General features: G+C 50.7%; 1 protein-coding gene across 1 annotated transcript in view; it reads right to left on the bottom strand.

The window, feature by feature from the left end:
- The window catches only part of DOCK2 (dedicator of cytokinesis 2), a 419,924-nt gene that overhangs the window by 51,993 nt on the left and 344,659 nt on the right, over positions 1 to 23,272 (bottom strand). The window contains exons 31-33 of the mRNA XM_058282039.1: positions 19,056 to 19,156; positions 18,913 to 18,971; positions 1,845 to 1,993 (exon numbers count right to left, since the gene is read on the bottom strand). Of these exons, the coding sequence (XP_058138022.1) occupies positions 1,845 to 1,993; positions 18,913 to 18,971; positions 19,056 to 19,156 (309 nt within the window). The remainder of the gene's footprint in view (positions 1 to 1,844; positions 1,994 to 18,912; positions 18,972 to 19,055; positions 19,157 to 23,272) is intronic.

Raw genomic sequence — 23,272 nt, 5'->3', positions numbered from 1 at the left:
CCGTCCCCAAGGGGGAGCGCACTCTCTCAGAGTGGAAGGATCACAGCAAACAAGCCTTTTATTATTCTTCAAGTAATATTTTTTTCAAAGTATGATTGGCAGAATGGTGGCTCCAATCCACGTTTCTTGCACAGGTCAAATTGAGAACTTCTCAGTGCCTTGGCCAGTTTTCATGCAAGGTGAGTCGCCACAAGAGGTTGCAGTATGCAGTGGCTCCCAAAGGTATTTCACTGTGAAACCCTCTTCCCTGGAACATCTGGTTGACTTAGTGTTGTACTGTGAGAAAGAGGATGTCATTCATTCTTTCCTTCAGTACACTTTACTGTAATGACTGGGGTGGCTGGACTGCTCAGTGGGCACAGGTTTTGGAATTGTAGGGGCCTCTATCTTCCAGCCTCCACTCCACCACTTCCTGGTTGTGAGACTTTGGACAAGTGATTGCATCTCTCTAAGTCTCAGTTTTTTTCACCTTTAAAATGGGAATGCTAATGCTATCTACCTCATAGGGTTATAATGAGATTACATTAAAGTATGGAAAGTATTTATAATGGAGCCTGACACAAAGGAAACACCACCCAGTTAATGCCATCATCATCATCACATTGTTCTTAAAATTGGATGAGGATGAGGCAGGTGTGGAAGCATGAACAAAAATGAGTATAATGCAAGGTAGTTCACAATAATCCTACCTTACACTGATATATGTAAAATAAAAGCAGAGAACAAAGAGCTTTCCAAGGATACAGCATTTGGGATGGGCTTTGCAGAGGCAGCTGGGATTTAGAAAGTGCTGGGAGGCAGGACTGTATATGTAGCACAAAGAAACACATGAAGATGGGTGGAGACATGGGAATTCAGGTGAGCTATGGGCATGGCTGGAGAATGGGTCAGGTGGGGACAAAAGTTGGAAATAGTGGCTAGAAAGTTAGATGTAAGACCAGAGCAGGGAGAATTCCAGAGGCAGGGTAAAGGGTTTGGACCTCATTGGGTGGGGATTAGAGAACCAAAGAGCAAGGGGGTGGTACTGTTTTATGGAAGATTATTTTGTGGCAGGCTCTGTTGTAGAATTAGAGGTAGAAAAACTGGGAGCGAGGAGACCAGTGAGGAGGTCAAATTAGATGGGACGGCAGGTGACAGGGGGCATGGATCTGAGAGGAAACCACTCAGGCTGCACTGATAGGACTTTCTAAATTGGGGGAGAATACTGAACATCGCCATGGTCTGTTATGGGAACCTACTGTGGAAATGGGTGCTTCCGACTGCCAGAACCTTCTAGCAGGACTGGGCCCCCAAACGGTCTCATCCTTCAAGTCTGACTGGACTTTCAATGAAAATGCCTGCTGGGGAGAGCTTCCTATCCGCAGGGCTGATGGAAACACAGGCCCCTCCCGAGCAGCCCGCCTCCAGCCCCATTTGCTGCCAGCTTCGGTGCAGGCCAAGCATGATGCTTGGCGAAGGTCAGCTTTTTCTAGATAATGCAGATCTTCGTGCTAGACGAGGGTAGATGCGAGATTGGGGTGGACGGGCCGATGGGCCCTTTGAACACCCTTTAGGAAACTATGAGGAATCATTCTAAGAGAAGCAGGATTCTTATAATGATTGAGACAGGGACCAAACAGATACCTGGCAAGAAAGTGCCTTTTAATCTTGTCCTCAGGCAGAGGAGCCTGATAGAATACTAACCACATCCGACCTGCCAGCTCATTCCGGGCACATGAATAAATGTCCCACTCGCATTGTGGAGCCTCTGAATGAAGCTCAGACAGACGGAACGAGGATATCATTATGGGGAAATGGGCTGGGGATTAGGGACGCTGGCATGGGTTTCCGGCCTCATTTCTTACCTTTTTGAAATCCCCACTCCTTTGATATTCACACAGCATCATGTCAAAGAAGATTGGTATGGTGGCTTTCCGCAGCTCAGCCTCGGGGATGAGTGTCATCTCTAAAATTGGCCCCACCATGCCTGGGATGAAGCAGATTTTGTTCTGGCCTAAAAGAGAGGAGGGATGCAGATACATAAAACAGTTTCATGATGCACGGGTTGTCCTCAGACCAAGCCTGGAGAAAGAGAAAATAAGGGAGGCATTGTAGTAAAAACAACAGGTCACGCAGATGTAGTGTTTACCAAGCGTCAGGCACCATTTCGAACACTTTACACGGATGAACTCCGGTAAGAGGCACATCGAAAGCAAGCCCAGTATAATGACACAGGCGCGTGCAAAGCACTTCACTGTTGACAAGGATTTTCACCTGCATCGTCTCCTTTGCAAATGCGGAGCACTGCTTTTAAATGAGAGCGGTGGCGAAGCCACAGGGGTATTTGAAATCAGGTCTGTCTGCAACACAAGCCACGTTTCCGAGATTAGGAAAGCATGCTTTTACCAACTGAGCTGTGAGATGCCAAAACCGCTAGTAAGAACCTGCACTAGCAATGTGGTCAGCGGAACAGTGGGGGTGAAAACGTCACTTTAGAGACAGATGGACGAGAATGTCTCGTGTCCTCTGCCTCTTTTCAAGGCACTCCCACCCACTCACCCACCCCCTCCATTGCTCGCTGCCTCCTAAGCTACCCTGGCCTTATTCGAGCCCCACGAATGCCCCGGCTTCCTCCACTGCAAGGCCCGTGCGCACACTGTTCCTGTGTTGAGAACGCTGTTCCCGGCCTCATCCTCCACCTTCCCTCCACAGGCACCTGGCTTCCCCAGGATGGGTTCTACTCATTGCTGTCCTTCTTACCTTAGCGCAAACACCCCTTCCTCTGGGAGAAAAGCCCCCACCTCTCCCCACCCTACTCCCACCTGGAGCAGACACCCTGCCCTGGATCCTTGTGCTCCAGCTTCTTACCCAAATTTGCAAAGACATTTTTACTTGTTGAAGATTGGATTAACATTCTTAGAATAGAGAACATGTCTGTTTTCTCCCCCGTGTATCGGTAGCACTGGGCGCAGAGCTTGTGGAATGAAGGAAATGTTTGTTGAATGAAGAAGTGAACTTGTCTAGCTCCTACACTAGACCACATGGCAATATGCCAGTCTTCAGGGGCAGAGGCCATGCGGTCTCGTGGTGGAGGGCACAAATCCAGTCTGAATTTGTAAACTGACTCTACTATTAAGGAGCTTCGTAGCGCTGGGCGAGCTCACCTGATCTCTTGGGACCTCGGAGTCTTCCTCTGTACCATGGGGCATGTCAGAGCGTTTATCACAGGATTGTTGCGAAGAATAAATAATTTGCGCCCTATTACTGTTGTGATGTCTGATCAGAGTGAACCGTGAAGGGCAGCCGGGTTGAACGGAACCAAGCAGAGTCCTCAGAACACACGTCAGAGGTGGCAGAGAAGGGGGCTAAGAGGGCCATGTGAGAAGTCCAGGGATTTCCTGGTGGAGGGAGGGTAGGCATATTCAAACCTTCCCACTCAGGCTGACACCCAGGGCATGCTCTAGGAGCTGCTGCTCTCTCCTCCTGGGGCTCGGGCCCAGGAAGCCCTCCCTTCCATTCTCCGCTGTCAGCAGAAACATTTGTGGCCTCACCGGGGCCCAGAGCCCCACAGGGTGCAGAAACTCTGGGGGTATGGCTTGTAGCCTGGCACTGCTGCGAGAACAGGAGCCAGGACGGCAGCGCTAGAAAATGATTTTTCATTTGACCTGAAAGGAGGCTTGATGGTGAGTATTTCCCCAGAATTCAGATAAAAAGGCATCATCCTAGGAATCTCTTCTGTTAGTGAGAATGAAACGGTGAAGTCGGGCAGAGAGTTGAGTGAAATATGAAAACACGCTTTCGGGATATCAGCTTCATTATACAATGCATGTGGATTACACTTGAGCCTCAAGTCTTCACTTTCACCTAAATAGAGAGAAAAAAATCTTTCTGGCAGGTTTGTAGTAATTGCTAATCTAGATTTCTGATTTCATCCTTTGAGATCCTTTAAGTCTTTTTCAGACCACAGCGGGGTTTTAAAATCCAAAGTCAAGTGCAATAATAGGGTGAAGGTAAATGGGAAACTGTCAGATAAATGACCAGAGAATGGAGAAATCGCTTATATAAGAAAGGTCTTTAGAATCTGGAGGGCCTTGGGTGTCATAAGCTAGTTCAAAATAAAAGGCGGGCATTTCTTAGATCCTCCTGACCTGCATTCTTTGCAGTCTGTTGAGGAGATATTTGGCAGACTAGGGAAAGAGGAGCAGGAGATGCAGATTGCTAAATACGGTATAGTATCAGTGACTGCAGCAATGTTCCATAAAGGGATTTTATTCATTTACATAAAATGTGGAATTTAAGCACACTGGATTTGGTGTTCAAGTCATCCAAATGATTGCATATAGGTGTGCCTCTCTACGTAGGCATAGATGCAGGCACACACAGAGTGGATTTTGTGGCTAATTGAATACATACTTGCTTGGAAAAATAACCCTCATTCAAGAGATGCACCTGCTGCTGTATTTTTTTTTAAAGGCAAGGAAGGGCATGCATAAGAGGATCTTTTCTCATACAATGGAAGCTGAATCTCACTGGGAACAGCCATCACATTGGAAAAGGCTTTTAAACTGCCAGTAAGCCAGCAGGATAAATCCAAATGCCAAATTACATGAACTTTGGGGAAAGGACGTGGTGGTAAGGAAAGTGCAGAGGGGAGCTTAGGCGTGCAGGCGGGAAGGAGGCTCTCGGCTCCTTGTGCTCTCTGGCCTCAGCCTGTAGTCTGTGCAATGGCCTCACCATCCACTGCTCCTCTCCAGAGCAGGGTAAGGCTGAATGCCAAGGGTCTAAGGCAAAAAAAAAAAGAACCAAAGAAAATCATGGTGAGCCTGGGTGAGAATGAGTTTGGGCAAGTCCTGGCCTTGTGAGGCTGATACGGGGCACAAGGGGGTACCATGGCTGAGAGTCCATGACTCTTAAAGGCTGTCCCAGACCTTAAAGGAGCAGGGATGAGGGCAGGTCCTGACCCCTTGGATTTCAAAGTCCAGCAAGCCTCCTGGGGATTCTGAAATAAGGCGGGATGGGTCATCAACGATCATTCAAGAGGAGAGGGAAGAACGTTGGCTCTGCTCCTCCATCTTAGGCTGAGGAAAGCTCCCTCCTGGCCAGGCTCTGAGACAGACCATCGATTCTTTCCTGGCCATGCGGGCCATGCTGGCCCCAGCTGCCCTTCAGGCTTTGGTTCTGACAACTGGGTTCAGATCCTGCCAGTCCTCGGCAGTGTGACTTTCTGCCTGCCATTTAACGTCTCTGAGCTGCTGTTGTCTCAAGGTACTATGGAAATAATAACAACACCTGCTTGGTTGAAGGGTGGAGGAGCCTGAAAGAGCTCATGCCAACAAAGGGTTTTACACCGTGTCTGGCACATTAAAAAGGCTCAGTCAGTGTCGCTGCAGATGGCGGTGACGATGGAGAGCGCTCTGGGCTCAGTCCTGAGCTGGGTTCCGGAAGGAACGATAAGGAAAGGCGTGGTCCAACCTCACGGAGCTCGCCAGTACCACTCAAAGCACTGCCCACGCTGACTGGTCACCATTGATTCAACTCCAGTGAAGAGCTGACCTGGGGAAAGGGTCAGGATGGACTCATCTTGCCACCAGGGCTGTCAGTTGTGACTCTCCAAGTCCTCCTCTATCCCGTCTAAATAGTTCAAGATCTACCTTCAGAGATGTTTGAGAGGCCCCAGTCTGATCGTGCTGACCACAGCTTAAACAAGGTTTAATGCCATGCCTTCTGAGGCTCTGCGGACCGAGCCCCATGGGCTGGCTGGCTCTGCAGCTCCCTCTGCAGCCCCATCTCTCCCCTTTGCCTGCCCTCTCTCCAGTGCACGCTGCTCCTTCCTCCTCCTCGGGCTTTCACACATGCCCTTCCTCTGCCCACAGTGCCCTTCCTTCCCCTTCCTTGGCCCCAGGCCTACTCCTAACCCTACCCCACACATGCCCTTGTCAGGAAATTCGAGGCATTCCCTTGAGCTGCACTGTCCAATACTGAAACTGCTAGCCACACGGGCCGCTTGGGCCCCTGAAATGAGGCTGGTCCGAACTGAGATGTGCTGTGAGTGTCAAAACCCATCAAATTTTAAAGAATTAGCTCCAAAAAAGAATGCAACATATTTCAATAATTTTTTTGTGTGGATTTTACATGTTGAAATAATATTTTGGATCTACAGAGTTAAATAAAATGTATCATTAAAATCAGTTTCACTATTTCTTTTTACTTTTACTAACATGGGCACTAGAACACTGTAAGTTCTGTAGGCGGGCTACCTTCTATTTTTTAAAAAAATTAATTTATTTATTTCTCCCTGCCCCCTCATTGTTTGCACTCATTGTCTTCTCTCTGTGTCTGTTCATTGTGTGCTCTGTGTCTGCTCATCCTTTTTTTGGAAGCACTGGGAACCAAAGCTGGGACCTCCCATGTGGGAGAGAGGCACCTGATGGCGTGAATCACATCTGCTCCCTGCTTTTTGTGATTCTCGTTGTGTCTCCTAGTTGCATCATCTCATTGCATCAGCTCACTGCCTTTTGCGTCAGCTCACTGTTTTGCTTGTTTTCTTTAGGAGGCACCAGGAACCAAACCCGGGACCTCCCATGTGGGAGGCAGGTGCCCAACTGCTTGAGCCACATCCACTCCCACCACCTTCTGTTTTTGTAGGACAGTGTTGGTCTGGAGCTCAGGGCTCCCAGTTCTCCTCTGTGAGGCAGCCCTGGCTCCCTCCCCAGGGTAGGACCCATCATAGATTCTCTGGGTGCCCACAGGTCTGCTCTCGGGCTATTTCCCCTGCAACCATAACTAAGTGACTCTGCAGTTGGCATGAAACTACTCCATGCAATGGCTATGAGTCCATGAAGTCAGGGGCTGTTGCTCTAACCTGTTTTCATTTTCAACCCCAGCCGCTGACATAGTTTCCTGATAGTGGTGCTCCTATTAGTTTCCTGCTGCTTCTGTTACAAATTGCCACAAACTTAGTGGCTTAAAATAACACAAATATATTATCTTGCAGTTCTGGAGGTCAGAAGTCCAAATCGGGTTTCCTTGGCTAAAGTCAAGGTGACAACAGCACAGGCTTCCAGAGGTTCTTGGAGAGGATCCATGTCCTCGCCTTTTCCAGCTTCTGGAAGCCACCTTCATTCCTTGGCTTGTGTCCCCTTCCTCCATCTTCAAAACAAGGAGCATAGCATCTTGAAATCTCTCTCTGGCTCTCCTGCCTCCTTATTTCACTTACGAGGGCCCCTGTGGCTGCAGTGGGTCCATCCAGATAATCCAGGGTAAACTCACCATCTCAGGAGCTTTCGCTGAATCACATCTGCAGAGTCCCCTTTGGCATGAAAGGTAACACAGTCCCAGGTTCTGGGCATTAGGGCATGGTCATCTTTTGGTGGCCATTATTCTACCTACAATTGTGTTCAACATTGGATGGATGGATGGATGGATGGATGGATGGATGGATGGATGGATGGATGGATGGATGGGTGGGTGGATAAATGCATTTTCAATCACATTTCCTATTTCTTCCCAGTACTTTTTCCTGTCTTCCTGGGCAGACAGACCACTCTGATGCTCTGTGACTACACCAGAGCCCCAACTGCCTGGAATGCCACCCTTTCTACCTCTTTCTCCCAGTCCTGACTTGGGCTGCCCTTAGAGGCCTAATTCAGGAGCTGATTCCCCTCCTGAAGCTGTCCTTATTGTCCCCACTCATGTCCGCTGAACTCCTAGAGTCTCCACCACCCTATGCAGCCCACGTTCAGTTTTCCCAGATAGATGCTGGGCTCCTCACTGCAGTGTCAGAGGCGGTGCCTTCTACTTCCCCATCCCTCCCACCACCCCCTAGAGCTTAGCACGAGCTGGGTTAAAGTGCTTAAAAGGTCACGACCCAGGGGCTGTCAACCAGAAGGGACGTCCCCACACATGAGGCAGAGATGCCAGCCTCTGGCATCTTTCCCATGACCACTGTTAACACAGCAGCCCAGCATTAACTCAAGTGTATGTGGGAAGGTGAAGTGCAAAGTCATTTTGGCAAAATGTGCCTTGCTTCACTCCAAGCAAAAATCAAATGTTATGATGCTACACTATGAGAAAAAGTACACTATATTTGGCATCATCCCAGGATCCAAAATCACAAATGGCAATAATCCTTGCAGGCCAGAAAGTACATACAGATATGCTTTCTGCATATCAAAGCCTCCCTGCCAATACTCTCCCTTCCAAAACAACACACACACACATTTGTCTAGACTCTTCTCTGAAGAATGTTAAATAATTTCAAGCCTGAGATTATAGCTTTGCAATTAGCTAACTTATAATCACAGACTTGCTAAAATCTCTCCTGATGAGAAGAAGAAGATGATGATACTGATGATCATGATGAGGATGCCCTGATTGCTTTTGGCATTAAAACAAAATTTACAAAACTTAACATGCATTATGATTTACTCATTATCAGTAGTCTTTGAAAGGCATAGTTAGTTAGCTATTTCACACCCTTTGAAAATGCTTTGCATACTCTTTGAAGATAATTAGTAGTGAGAACATTGGACTTGGGGTAGAGATAGGCACTTGCACCTCAGCTCAGCCACTAATTTGTTGTTGACCTTGGAGAAGACCTGTCACATTTTAGGGCCTCAGTAACTAACCCTAAAAAAACAGAGTTGAATGAGAAGAAGTATCAGCTAGGGACGTATTTGGCTGTATGTAACAGAACTCTGACTCCTGAATACGGACTTTACATTTCTTCCTTAACAAGAAGTCAGAAGATGATCAGTCCCAAGGCTGCCCTCCACCCTTAGTGCGTGACTTTTGTCCTCACAGTTTCAAGAAGGCTGCTGCAACTCCAGGCCTCTTGTCCTTTTTTTCAGAAAGGAAGACGGGGAGGACTAGGGGTGAAAGATGTGTCGTGTCCATTGAATCTGTCTTTTCGCCACCGGCCACCCCTCCCCCACAGTCCCAGCTGTTTTTAATTGGGAAAAGGTGCTTTCCTGGAGCCCCAATAAGTATATTTCTGCCATTTCTCCCCAGAAAGAGCTGGGTTACATGGCAACCACCTGTGGCTGGACCTTGTGAGCTGAACAAATTGAGATCCTGAAAAAAAATCAAGCTTCAGTTAGCCCTGAAGAAGGGGAGAGGGGCTCCTGCACAGGCAATCTGCAGGCTGCCACAGATCACTGTAAGTTTCTCTCTATGTTGGCTCTTCTATGAGTTGTACCTTTGAAACCTGTTGTGACCCAGTGTAATGTTCCATGTGGATATGATCCCTAATGTGTACTCTGCTTGGTCCTGGTTTGGATTAGCAGGTATAACTCATTAACATGCTAAGGGAAAGCCAGTGATGCTACAACCAGGCATAGCCTCCTCTTTCTTATCTCTTCTCTTATCCCTGAAAGAGACAGACAAGGAGAAAAAGCCATGTAACTAATGAGTGGGAGGGTGGGCAGCTGAGAAGACCGTGTCAGGAAGACACACGCTCCTCTTCCCCAGGAGCCAGGGCAAGAGGAGGCGGAGCAGCCATCTTTGCAAAGGGAACATTTACTCCTTGTGTTCTGCAGTGGACATCTGTGCCTTTTGTTTGACTTCCATCCATTATTCCGTTTTCCAGTAACCCCATCCTGGCTTTTCCTTTGGGAAACTGCTGCCCACGATGGATGTAGGCTTGGTGGGGGCATCCGTGAGAGGGGACCCAAGCAAGGCCAATAGGATGTTCTCTGGAGACTCGCTCTGCTGCAGAGGGATGCAGGCGTGGGCCACCTGAGGACAGTGCCGGAGGAGGTCACACCTGCCTTGGATTCCCAGAGTGGCTGAGGCCCCAGTCTTTCCACAGCCTGGTTTTTTAGCTTCTCCTTGCCCTTCCAACCAACGCCTTCTTTGATGAAGCCAGCCACAATCATTGTTTCTTTTTGGCAGCCAAAAGACCCTTATGGATATATCTTTTAATTGCACTGATTTGTCCTACAGTTATTTGGAACTAGCAAGGAGTCTGTGATGCTTTGGAACAAACACTCAGGAAAAAACTCCTAATTCTGTCTCTAGTCCACTGTTTGACCTTGTACAAGCCCCTTCTTTCTGGGCTTCAGAGTCCTCAGTGATAACTGGTGGGTTGGACCAGATGATAGCTTCAAAACTTCTCGGCAGTGACTCAGAGTTTCCCCCCAGGAAATCTTTAGGGGTCTATACGGGGAACTCCAGGAGCAGCCCACAAAATGGGCTCTGGGCTTCCACCCCACTTCAATAGTGCTGCTTTTATCCAATTTGCATATCAAACATGAGATTTTTTTTTTTATCGGTCCTCAGCTAAAAATAAATGCCTGAAAAATACTGGACAACATGGTCTCTTCCAGGCCCAGCTCTGATGTCCTGTGATTCTAAGCAGGTGGGATATTCGGCGACATCTTTTCATTCATCAGCATAATTGGGAGCGCCTGCCAAAACATAATCTATACTTAATTAGAATCTTCTCAGTGCAAAACAATGTCTATGAAGGATATTCAGAAAAAGGCAGGCTGCACGGAAGGACTCGAGACAAACAAAGCACAGATCCTTGTTTGGTAATTCTCACACTAGCCGGGCTGTGGAGCCGTGAAAGGAAGCCCACCGCGGCTTTATCTCGTCTCTGCTGTTTCCGAGCAGAGCACGCAGACTCATGGTATATGAGCCGAATCTGGACGCGTCAATGTTTCGATGGGCACTCCCCATGTTTTTGAAACTTTCAATTAGTTATCACTATCCATACATTGGAAAATGCATTTTTAGACCCAGTTCCTTGGTTTCTTTTGAAAACTTGGGAGATGTGACGACATCAGGCCTACATTCTAGTAGGACAAGAATCACCTGAAGGGGAGGTGATTGCCCTTTCCAGCAGGGGAAAGTCTGCCTCATTTTGCCCCATTACCCCTTATTTTATTCCTGACCCCGAGGCCAGGCGCCCGCTACCACGGAGGCCTGCACTTGCCCTATGCTTTTTCATTCCGTTCCACAGTGACGGAAAATGAAATGTAAAATATTTCTTAAGTATCTGTCCTTATTCAAAGGGGGAAAACACTGATAGACTGAGGAAGGCACTTTTTTCCTAGGAAAACGGGGCAGGTCATAGTTATGACAGTGGTTCTCAACCAGGGGTGATTTTGCTCACCAGGGGACACTCGGCACTGGCTGGGGTCATTTTTGGTTGGGGGCGGCTATCGGCATCTGGTGGGTAGGGGCCAGGGATGCTGCTAAAGATGCGACAGTACACAGGACAGCCCCCCACAACAAATTATCATCTACCCCCAAGCACTGATAGTGGTGAGGTGGAAAAATCCCGCTCATGGAATTCCGCTGGGTTCAACGTACTCCAGCGCTTCACTCTTTTACGTCCCCTGCCTGGGCCCACCCTGCAGGCCTTAGGGCTACAGATCCACCTTGGAGGGTTAAGTAGCCAGAATGGAAAAATTAGATTCTGTCCTGATGGGTAAGGGTGAAAATAATGATAGGAAGCCTGATGCGGGTGTGGCCCTCACGGCTTCACTTTGCCAAGTTTCAGCTCTTACGACCCGAAGGGGCCATTCCCCCAGATGAGGTCCAGTGATGCTCTGTCCCCTCGTTTTAGGTGTCTTAGCTTGTAAATGACGGGGCCAGGCCCAAGGCACAGAGCAGGCTGTCCCTGGACCTGGTTCCTCAGCTCTCCCTTCGCTTTCATGCGCCAGCCCACAACCTTTCTGTGATTTGATTCACGGTGTGCTCTCTAGCTGGAGTCGAATGCTGCCAGCGGCCACGGAATCCGGACTGTAGGCTCTCCACTGTGGGAGGCCCACCGGAAATGGCTGTCCAGGAAATGAGGCAGGACTGGCAGATACAAGAGGTCTCCGGAACCAAGAGGCAAAGCCCAGAGAGGGAACACAGTTCAAATTCCAAGAGAAGGTCACAGTCTCGGCAGGTGCCAAGTCGAAGCCTAGGGCAGAACAACTCGGCAGCCGAGTGTCAAGGAGGGGGGCCAGTCTCAGAGGGGAAAACCCCCCATTCGTCATTCCCATCCATCAGTGCATGCACGCATGCGTTCATCCTTTCAGCAAATATTTACTGAGTAGGATTCAGGCATCATGCGAGGCAGTTGGCCTATGTCCTCATAGAAATGAAAACCGTTCTGCGGTTCCAGCTGTTTGATCTCAAGGAAGCTACCTCTCCCTCTGAGCTCCCTCCTCCACAGATTTGGGGGGCGGGGATCTCTCTCTCGTGAGAGGTGATGTGAAGGTCTCATTTGACTGAGGCTCATTTATGGAGCCTCAGTAACTGTTTCCCTAACTCCATCCTCCCCTTCCTTTCTCCCATGGGGTTCATGGGTCTCTGTTGCCGCCTTTCTCCACCCCTCCTCCCCTTCCAGCCCCCGCTGTCCTTCCCGCCAGTCCCGCCCATATTGCCAACCCACAATCTGCCCTCTTCCCCAGTAACTGCTTACCTCAGGTCTATCCATCAGCTTCAGCCTGTCCAAAGCCGCCCCTTAGCCAACCCTCCCTTCATCACGCCCCTCCCTCTACCCAACCCTATATAGCTAAGTGTACTTCCGTAATAAAGCAGACCTGTTCTTGCGCTCAAGCGGTCTCCGTGGTTTTTCCCCAACCGCGCGTCCCCCACGCCTGGAGAACCCGTGCTCCCTCTCGGGGCACCCCCCGCCGGCTGATCGGCAGGAGCAAGCCCCCCCGACTCTTGGGCCTGAGCGAGGACGAGACCCTCACGCTCAGCTACAACTGGCGCCCAACGTGGCAGCTCCTCCCCCGGCCCCTCTCTGCTGCTGCTGCTGCTGTGATCGTCCTCCTCTCCAGGTAGGGACCCCTCGCCCGGACGAGCCCCAAGGGACCCCTCGCCGTCGTCCCGTCCCTATCCCGTCATGGGCGCCTCTTTGTCATTGCGTCAGGCGCCGCAAGTCAGAGCCCTCGCTGCCCTGCTCGATGCCAATGGACTCCGCGTCTCCTTGCGGCAGCTCCAAAAGTACTGGGATCTCTTGCTCCCTTTTAACCCGTGGCTCGCCACCTGCCAACTCTGGAGCCCGGACACATACTCGCGACTCATAGATGGAGTCTCCTCCGCCATGGAGCACGAGAAACGCACCTTCCCAGCAGGCCTCTTACCCGTTCTCGTTGCCATTCGCGCTTGTCTCCTCGGCGCTCCGACCGAGGCCGTTTATGAAGCTTCTCCCAAACGGCCTCTAGACTGTGATCCCGATGACCCGGCCGACACTGACTCTCTGTCTAACCAACTTGCTGCTGCTCTCGAGCGCGAACCTCCCTGCCCGAGCTCCCCGCAGCAGACAGAAACCACTCCTGCCGCTCCCCAAGATGGCGGACTTCCGCCTTCTTCTCTGCCAGCGCCTTTGTCTTCTGCCCAAGATGGCGCCCATCCGGCTTCTTCTCCGCCGGTGTCCTCCTCCTCCCGCCTCTACCCGCCTCTTCCTGCCCAGTCAGCATCCGGTTCGGGCACGGAAACTGTATGGTCGCCATCTTCCGCTAAACCGGAAGCGCCCCTCGCACAATTTTGTCCGCTGCCGGATGTGGCTGCTCCGCCATCTTGGCCGGCACCCGAAAGGGTCCCGCCGCCATTTTGTTGTCGGCCGGAAGCCGCTAGGCCGCCATTTTCTCACCCGTGTTCCGCTTATCCCTTGCCGCCGCCGTACGGCAATAGCCCTTCACCTGCCTTGGCTGCTCCATCAGTCCCTGGTGCCACGTCTTCTCAAACCCCCCAGCTGTATCCGCTGAATCCGCAGCCCACGCCGCAGTGACCCCAAACTTGGCTACCCTTTACAGCGGAAGAGGTCAGGACCCTCCGCAAAGCTGTAAAGGAAGACGGAATTGGCAGCCCTTATGCGCAGCAACTACTTGAGGAGTTGGGGACCCAACTCGTTCTCCCATATGACTGGATTGCACTAGCCCGTGCCATCCTGACACCGGGTCAATTTATTGAATGGCGCGCCCATTACCAAGTGGCTGTTGACCGGCAAATCGTAGAGAATGCCCAAGCTGGCGTCCTCGATCCCTCCGATGCTTACACGGGGACCAACAATTATGCAGACCCCCGTTCTTATCTCGAAATTGACCCAGGGTTTTGGCACCGGGTAAAAGTCCTCGTCCAGCGGTCATTCTCTCTAGTTTCCACCAAGCAGCCCACCAAGCTTGCGCAACTGCTTCAGGACTCCAATGAGACTTTCCCAGCATTTGTCGCCCCCGTCCTGGAAGCTTGCCAGCGTAAAATTTCTAGCGAGGACGCCCAGTTTGCGCTGGCCAAAGAACTTATCATAGACGGGTGCCTTGCGCCATTCCGAGCCGTAATCCTTCCCATACGCGACAAAGCTCTGCACGAATGGGTCCTTGCTTGCCGTGACGTCGACCCATAAGTCAAAACACTCACCGCTGCCTTTGCCTCTGCCATGGCTGTTTCATCCGCCCCCACTTCTGTCTGCTTTCGGTGCAGCCAGCCCGGCCACTTCGTCTGCGAGTGCTCCCAGCCAGGCCCAGCGCCTCGCTCAGACCCGCCGTTGCGGCGGCCAAGGGGCCCTCCTACACCATGTCCGCGTTGTGGGAAAGGATATCACTGGGCCTGCGACTGCCATGCCGCCCAAGGTTCCCAGCAGCCTTTAAACTCCCAGCGGGGCAGGCCTCAGCCCCACCCTCAAGAGGCCCCCAGGAGAATTCCCAAGCCATAATGTGGACAATGTCCATCACACGCCGCCAGAAACCTTCACTAGAGTTCAAAATCAATGGGCAATGGCTCGATGGACTTCTAGATTCTGGCGCTGAAGTCTCCTGTGTTCCCTTCGAAATCGCCGCGTTCAATCACTGGCCCCTAGAAACCGGCCCTCAAGTCATCGGCGCCACGGGAGCCGCTACCTCCTGGAAAACATCCCAGCCTCTGCATTGGAGCGACCGAGAAGGCCACGAAGGCCAAATTCACCCACTCGTCCTTTCATACATTAACTGAGCTCCAACAGCTCTGCGGGCAAATCAATTGGCTTCGCTCGGCGCTTCCCATCACAACAGCGCAAATGCAGCCTCTCTTCGAGCTTTTGCAGACAAGGGACAGCCCTCCAACGGCGACCACTCGCAGCATCATCATCACTCCTGAGGCTCGAGAAGCCGTCCAACAAGTCAGCGCCGCCCTGCAACAGTGTCGCCTAGAGCGGTTCTCCCCCACCCTTCCAATCTTGGCTTTAGTTCTGCCAACGCCAATCACTCCCACAGGTCTCTTGTGGCAAGATGGCCCTCTCCTTTTTCTGCATACGTCAAAGAGCAAACTCCCGAAAATCTGCCCTTTTATAAGGGCCTGGATCACGTTGGCCACTGACTTAGTACTTCTCTCCATACAAACGTATGGCATCCCGCCACACACCATTGTTTGGCCTTTAGATGCCAAGGAAGTTACCTCCCTCATCATGAACAATGCCCAAATGCAGAGCCTCGTAGAGCTCTTTCGCGGCTCCTTTGACAACCACTATCCTCATCACCGATTGCTGCAGGGAATGTCTCAATTGGCGTTTTCCAACCCGTTCCATCCATTGCCCGCGCGGAACCCAATCCCCTCAGCCATCACTGCCTTCACAGATGCCTCAAAAATGGCATTTGCAGCCATTATATACACTCCTGGAAATCCTGAGCCACAGCAACTGCTGTTCGCAAATGACTTCTCTGTTCAAGTAGGTGAGCTTCTAGCCGTCGCTGCAGTCCTTAACCTCCACCCAAACCAGTCTCTCAACATCTTTACTGACAGCCTATACACCCTTCAAGTGTGCCGCAGCCTCCTGCTTGCCACTTTCTTACCGGGTGACTCAAACACTGACCGAGTGCTCGCCTTCGTACAGCGACTGCTTGAGGCGAGGCAGCAGCCTTGGTTCATTGCTCATATCAGAAGCCACTCTGGCCTACCAGGACTGCTGGCTCAAGGGAATGACCTCGCTGATGCTTCTGTGTCCAGCCGCCAGGTAAACCCAGTCCTCCTCCATGAAAGCCCTGCCGACGGGCTGCGACTTGGAGACTTTGTTAATCAAGCCAAGCTCCTGCATTCCCAATTCCACTTCTCCGCGCGGTCCATCCGGAAGCTCTTCCCCGACCTTCCCATTGAAACTTGCAAACACCTTGTGCGCGCGTGCCGGACTTGCGCGCCATTGTTGCCACTTGGGCCTTTGCAGCCTCAGGGTGTTAACCCCCGCGGCCTCCGCCCAAACTCAAGGTGGCAATTAGATGTCACTCATGTCAGTGCATTTGGCCACCTCAAATATCTTCATGTGGCAATTGACACCTTTTCACATCTGTGCTATGCAGTCCCTCTTACGGGGGAAAGTGCTAAACACTGCGTCCAGGCGCTTCGCCAAGCTATTTTGTTCATGGGAATTCCATGGGATCTCAAGACAGACAACGGACCAGCATATCACAGTGCCTCCTTCACCAGCTTCGTGCAGATGTATCACATCACGCATCATTTTGGCATTCCATACAATCCACAGGGGCAAGGAATCGTCGAGCGCACTCACCAACAGCTCAAGCTACTCATTCAAAAAGAAAGGGCCTCTTCTCCCCACAAGGCCCCCGCCGACGTCGTAACTGCCTGCCTCATTCATCACAATCTCCTAACCTTCGATGACCATGGACTCTCCCCCACCCATAAACACTGGGGACCCATGTGGCAGCCCTCGCAAGTTCCCCTCGTCCATTGGAAAGACCCTGCCACAAATCGTTGGCAAGATCCAGCTCCCCTCCTAGCACAGGGGAGGGGCTTTGCTTGCGTCTTTCCAGATTCTGAGCCGCAGCCGCTCTGGGTTCCTGGGTGCTGCATTCGGCCCACCACTGACCCATTAGTTCCACCGAACGATCAGCACCCTATGCCTTCGGTGAGAGATAACATTGACAGTGGATACGGCCCAGAGGTCGCCCCGTTCACCCGGATCCAGCACCAGCCATCATCAAGGAACGCCCCCTCTTAAAGCGTTTCAAACCCTTACCCCGCTCTCTTTGCCCCCCTCATGCTGCCCGCTCGCCACGCATGGAGAGCGAGGAGTTTTCTCTTCTTTTGTCTTCACAGATGCCGCACCGTCAGATGATGCCTCTATACAGCCTCACGACCGTTTTCTTCGTCCTGGCTTCCCTCACTCTCCCAGCCGCCGCCAACCCGAGTCACCAGCCCTTCAATTGGACTCTCTCCCTTTGGCAACAGGAAAAGCTTCTCCTCGCGAACGCGGTCAATCAAGATATTACCTATCTCCAAGAAGCTGTTGAGCATCTAAAAAACTCCCTTAACTCTCTCTCTGAGGTCGTTCTACAGAACCACCGCGGCCTTGACCTCCTCCTGCTCAAAGAGGGGGGCCTCTGTGCCGCCCTTGGAGAAGAATGTTGTGTATACGCCAATACCACCGGCCTCGCAGAAGATAGCCTACAAAAGGTCGGCGAAGGCCTGGAGCGACGCCAAAGAGAATGGACAACGCGAGCTACTCCTCCGCATTCTTCCACTCTCTCCTCCCGTACCTGCTCCCATTCCTAGGCCCCCTTATCATTATCCTTTTAGCCCTCACTATAGGCCCCTGGGCCATCAGAAGGATAGTCCGCCTCGCCAAAGACCAAGCCAATGCAGTGTTCAGCTCCTTTGTACAAGTCCACTACCAACGCCTCGCCACCGCTGAGTCCCCCCCAGCCATCCACCACGCCCCTTCAGCCCACGCCACCTACTCCAGACCGCACGCCTATAGCTTCTTATCTTCCTCCCCCCACCTCTCCCCAACTACTCCTCCCCCTTGGGCGGGGGGTTCGGGGACATCACGGGCCCGTTTCGCTGGCAAGGCTCGGCGCGCGCCAGGCGCCGGCGTGCGCCGACCCTGATGGCGGGCACATGCGTCCTGGCCAGATGCTATGTCGTCCACTAATGGCCAGCCGGTCCTCGGGGTCTCCCCCTACCCCTCGTCTCATCCCAGTACCCGTCCCTATAACCTCCTTTTCCTCCTCCTCCTCTTAATCCTTGTCTTTTGTTGCTGCGCACACCGAGTTATTCACACCCACAGTGCGCACCAAAACTTGTTGCCTCTATTTCCTTTTAAAAACAAAAGGAGCAATTGTTGCCGCCTTTCTCCACCCCTCCTCCCCTTCCAGCCCCCGCCGTCCTTCCCGCCAGTCCCGCCCATATTGCCAACCCACAATCTGCCCTCTTCCCCAGTAACTGCTTACCTCAGGTCTATCCATCAGCTTCAGCCTGTCCACAGCCACCCCTTAGCCAACCCTCCCTTCATCACACCCCTCTCTCTACCCACCCCTATATAGCTAAGTGTACTTCCGTAATAAAGCAGACCTGTTCTTGTGCTCAAGCGGTCTCCGTGGTTTTTCCCCAACCGCACGTCCCCCACGCCTGGAGAACCGGTGCTCCCTCTCGGGGCACCCCCCGCCGGCTGATCGGCAGGAGCAAGCCCCCCCGACTCTTGGGCCTGAGCGAGGACGAGACCCTCACGCTCAGCTACAGGTCTCCCTAGTTCACTGAGGCAAGGTCAGATCTTGGGGCTACCATCTAGCTCGAATCAGGTCACAAAAGCCCTCTCGTGCTACAGAACCAACTCCCCGCACTGGGTTGGAAGGTCTCTTGTGGACGTCAGCTTCCCTTAAGTAGCTGCACGCAGACGGCCCACCAATCAGCAGCCAGCGGCGTGGGACGCAGGAGGCCATGAGCTTCCAGGGCAGTCCTGTGCCTTCCTCTAGCTTCTAAATCCTAAATTGCCTTGCGAACCCCCCAGGGGCATCAAGCCAAAGCATATTCCCAGCTGTTTGGGGGCCGGGCACCCTCTCTCACTCAGGGTACAATCAGACACTGATTAAGCACCCGGGGTGTGCGCCGTGATAAACTGTTATTTCTAGCTCCCACTGCTGAAACCCTCGTGGTCCTCTAACAGATGCACTTCAAGGAACTCGGCACGGGCAGATGTGTCTAGCTGGACGCGGGGGGCCAACTCACCAAGTTTGTACCACATATCGCGGATGGAGAAGCCAATTAACCGTCTCATGTCCCCGTACCTAGGAGGAACAAAAAACGCCAGCTTTGTCTCCGAGAATCGTATGAAATCCCCCCCCTTTAGGAAATCCCAAAATGCAACCTACTTATTCAGAATTTTGTTGTACTTGGCATGCGAGAACTGTTCCAGCTGCAGAGAATCCTGAGTGATAAAAGCCACCGCCAGATGAAAATAGTTGTTCCACAGCTGTAAATGAAAGAGTAGGAAACAGTCATGGAGAGGGTCTGAAGTGAGAAGGCATATTGAATGCTGGGCACTGTGAATAATTTATGAAGGTGGCAGAAGACAGAGGCAGAACCGATTTAACTGTGTGCGCTGCAATTTTCTACCGGGCACTGGCTCTGAAATTAACATTCAGGCCAAAGTGGCAGAACGACGTGCTGATCAGGCCCTCTCTCTGAAAATGGGATGCAGACGGGGAGGAGGAGTTTAGGGCTTTTTTTTTGTTTGTTTGAAGGCCAGTAACTCACCCCAGCGAGGTGCCCTGCTGAGCTGGTGCCCTGGAATTTGAGGATGACAATAGATAAGGTGGTTCGGGGGCCCAGCAGCCTTCCTGGAAGGCCTCCCTAATTCACCACAGCTCAGCAGAGCAGCCTGCAATCCATTCGCTCTGAGAATAGTATGGCTTCTCCTTGGTGCAGTGGTTTCAAAGGGTGGTCCCCAAACCAGCAGCAGCAGCATCTTGGGGGGGCTTGCTGGAAATGTGCATCCTCAGGCACCACCCCAGAACCCCTGGGCAGGGGCTGCAATCTATGTGTTAACAAGCCGTCCAGGGTTCCCAAGAACCACCGCGGGCCTGGATTTATATGCAGGCTGCTCATAACGCTGACTGCTAGTGATCTGTCGGTGCTAAGTGGGAGGGACTCACATTGGAGCCCACCCCACCGCCTGTGGTGAGATAAAGCAAGAAATGTTAGCCATGGGGAGCAGATGTAGCGCAAGTGGTTAAGTGCCTGCTTCCCATATATGACATCTTGGGTTTGATCCCCCGTATCTCCTAAAAACAAACAAATGAAAAAAACAACTCTCCTTGGGGAGCGGATGGAGCTTAAGTGGTTGAGCGCCTGCTTCCTATGTATGAGGTCCTGGTTCAATCCCCAGTATCTCCTAAAAACAAACAAACAACAACAACAATAAAAAAAAACAACTCAGGGAGCTTAGTGGTTGAGCGCCGGCCTCCCACATATGAGGACCCCGGTTCAATCCCCGGCCCTGGTACCACACACAAACAAAAAAAGTTAGCCACAATGACAGTGCTACAGATGGGCTACAGATCCCAGCCAAGGTTTAGTAGAGTCTCAATGGGGTAACTCTGGTACCCACTGCTGAAGGCTACGGTAGTGAAGATTACAAAAAAATAATGTGTTTAAAGGGCAGGAGCTACAATAAGAGCTCAGAAGTACTTACTAGCCTTGCTTCATTTCACTATTCCAGTGGTTTCTTTGGCACCAAAGCACATGGCAAAGCCCGGCTCCTTGGATACCTGAGAGTACTCGTTACAAGGTGTCAAGGCCTTACAGGAGAAGGCGGTGGGGGGCGTGCAGATCAAAGCCATGCATTTCAGCCCCCTCTTTTCACAGTGTAGCAAGAGGAGGGGTAACATCATCTGGAGATACCACCCTGCCTTTGAGACCTGCACCCTTAACTTGAAGATGTTGTTGGAGGCGTCAGAGGGTCAAGACTAAGAAAAAGGCAGGCCCACCACTGTTAACAGCCATTGCTGCTGTGCAGAGAATTACTTTCAAATGGGCTTATGATTCCAGCTTCAGAAAGAAGAAAAGTAAGTGCTCCATTTTCACCATGGACCAGGCACTTTCCCATACAACCCTCCTTTCAGTTCTCAAACTTTAAAACCTATTATTTATTCCCATTTCACAGATGAGGAGACTCAGAAGGATTAAATATATTTTGCCAAGACAACTTAGCTTGCCATACATACACCAGAGCTGGGATTTGAACCCAGGTCTTCTGCTGAACGTTCAGAGCTCTTTGAATGCACCATACTCAGTCTTTGGCTGAGGATTCATCTAACGAAAAATTCTTGAATATCTTCTATGTACCAGTCATTATCATAGGTGTAGGGATAGTATGGCAGTGGTTACACAGACCAAAAAAAGCCTGCTTTTGTGGAGTTTTCATTCTGTCCAAGAAATACACTTTCCATTCCTTGAAACGCTATCTCCTAGGATCCAAGTGACCAAGTTTTTTTTGCCTGGGTGCAGTGAGGCAACCTCCAAGCTTAGGGCCCCTGGAAAGTCCACTCTCAACAGAATGCTTTCTCTCTCTTTTCTTTTTTCTTTTTCTTTTCCTTTTTTTTTTTTTTTTTTTTTTTGAGATACTGGGTCTGGGAACTGAACCTGGACTTCATATATGGGAAACTGGCACTCAACCACTGAGCTACACAGGCTCTCCTGAGTTGGTTTTTTTGTTTCTTTGCCTGCTGTTTGTTCTTTTTTTGTCTTTAGAAGGTACCAGGGACCAAACCCAAGACCTCCCATTTGGGACAGGTGCTCAACCCCTTGAGACACATCCTGTCCGAGAATGCTCTTTTTACAAGAAGTCGGATGATGCCACCCCTTTCCTCAAAGTGCTCTGAAGTGTTCCCACAACCCTTAGAAACAAGTCCAAGCCTTTTGTTCCTGCAGTAACCCCGCTTATCCAAACACGCCGTGCAGGCCTCCCGCCCCTAGGCTGTTTCCTCCTGTCGTCACTAGCCAGACGAACCTACTTGCCCGCTGGTGACTTAGCAGGGTCTCCAGGCTCTCACCGGGACAATGGGCTGCTTTGGCCTGATTAAGCCCAGAGCTCGCACCCACTCACGTTCAAATCAAGGTAAGAGACAGAAAGCCAGGGAAAGGGAGAAACAGGATAGGAAGGGACTGTTTTTAAGGTGAGAAATTTCTGATTTTGGGGGATAGAGTAAGAGTAATTCGGGTACAATAGTAAATGGAAATCTGATAAAACTGAATTGCTGTTACATCTGAGAATAATTCCAGAAGTGGTCCCCCCATTCTTTTGAGAACACCCTAGAACTGCCAAATCTTAAGAGCCTCTGTCCTATCTTTGTTCTGCAAAAATGTGTTTCCTCGTGTGACCCCATTCCTTTTCTTTTTTTTTTAAATTGAGATATAAATTTCACATATCACAAAATTTATCTTTTTAAAGTGTATAAGTCAACGGTTTTCAGTATTTTCACAAGGTATGCAACATAACCATTATCTAATTCTAGAACATTTTCTTCTCCCCAAAAGAAAACCCATAACTATTAGCATCTCCTCCCATTGCCCTCTCCTCATAACCTCTGGCAACCAATAATTTACTTTCTGTCTCTATGGATTTGCCAATTCGGAACATTTCATATAAATGAAATTGTAGCAATATGTGGCTTTTGTGTCTGGCTTCTCAGCATCACATTTTCCAAGGTTCTCCCATGTTGTATGTAGCATGCATCAGAACTTCATTCCTTTTAATGGCTGAATAATATTCCATTGTATGGATGTATCATATTTGGTTTATCCATTCTTCCCTTGATAGCTATTTGGGCTGTTTCCACCTTTTGCCTATTATAAATAATGCTGCTACAAATAGTCACAAATTTTTGTGCAGTCGTATGTTTTCAGTTCACTATGTACCTAGGAAAGGATCTGGTTTTCTTTTGACTTCCCTCCTGGAAGGTCTTCGTGGACCGTGACACCAGAGCTGTGTCTCATCTCCTTAGTGGCTCAGAAATGGCTCAGCTTCGCCCCTCCCTCAGTTCTGCCTTTTGGAACTGAAGGGAGGTTGTTGTGGCCAGTGACTCTGTGCAATGCTGTGAGCACGGAGCAGGGGCCACGAGTAGACTTTTCTGAGTACTCATAATGCCCCTGCCCCAAACCTTCCTTGACTCTTGTTTCGGAAGGATTTGGGCCAAAATGCATTAACCTGGCTTTTAAGCGCTTGTGCAAGCTCCACAATCTCCTTGGACTCCGGTGTTTTCTCCCTCAGCAAACACCCCATTCCAGAAAGACTCCTCTGCTCAGAGCTGTAGCCAGAGCCTTTTGACCTCCAGTTTTGCTCACCTTGGTTCTGATACCTGAAGCGTCCCAGCTCTATTTTCTATCAAAGCCCTACTCCCTTCAGGAAGGCTTCCCAGAGCCCAGACCATGAAGGTCTGCTCCAACCCTTCCTAAAATAAGCAGCACTTAGTGAGTGGAACCACAGCTTTGGGTCCACTGCTTCACACCTAGCCTTGGGTTCCATTCACGTCTCCATGATAGTTTAGTCTAGCGGTTAAGGGCACAGGTTTGGGCGCTATTAGCCCAG

Source organism: Dasypus novemcinctus, chromosome 2, assembly GCF_030445035.2.
Source record: "Dasypus novemcinctus isolate mDasNov1 chromosome 2, mDasNov1.1.hap2, whole genome shotgun sequence".
NCBI classification, from domain to species: Eukaryota; Metazoa; Chordata; class Mammalia; order Cingulata; family Dasypodidae; genus Dasypus; species Dasypus novemcinctus.
This window is presented reverse-complemented; position numbering and strand designations above follow the sequence as displayed.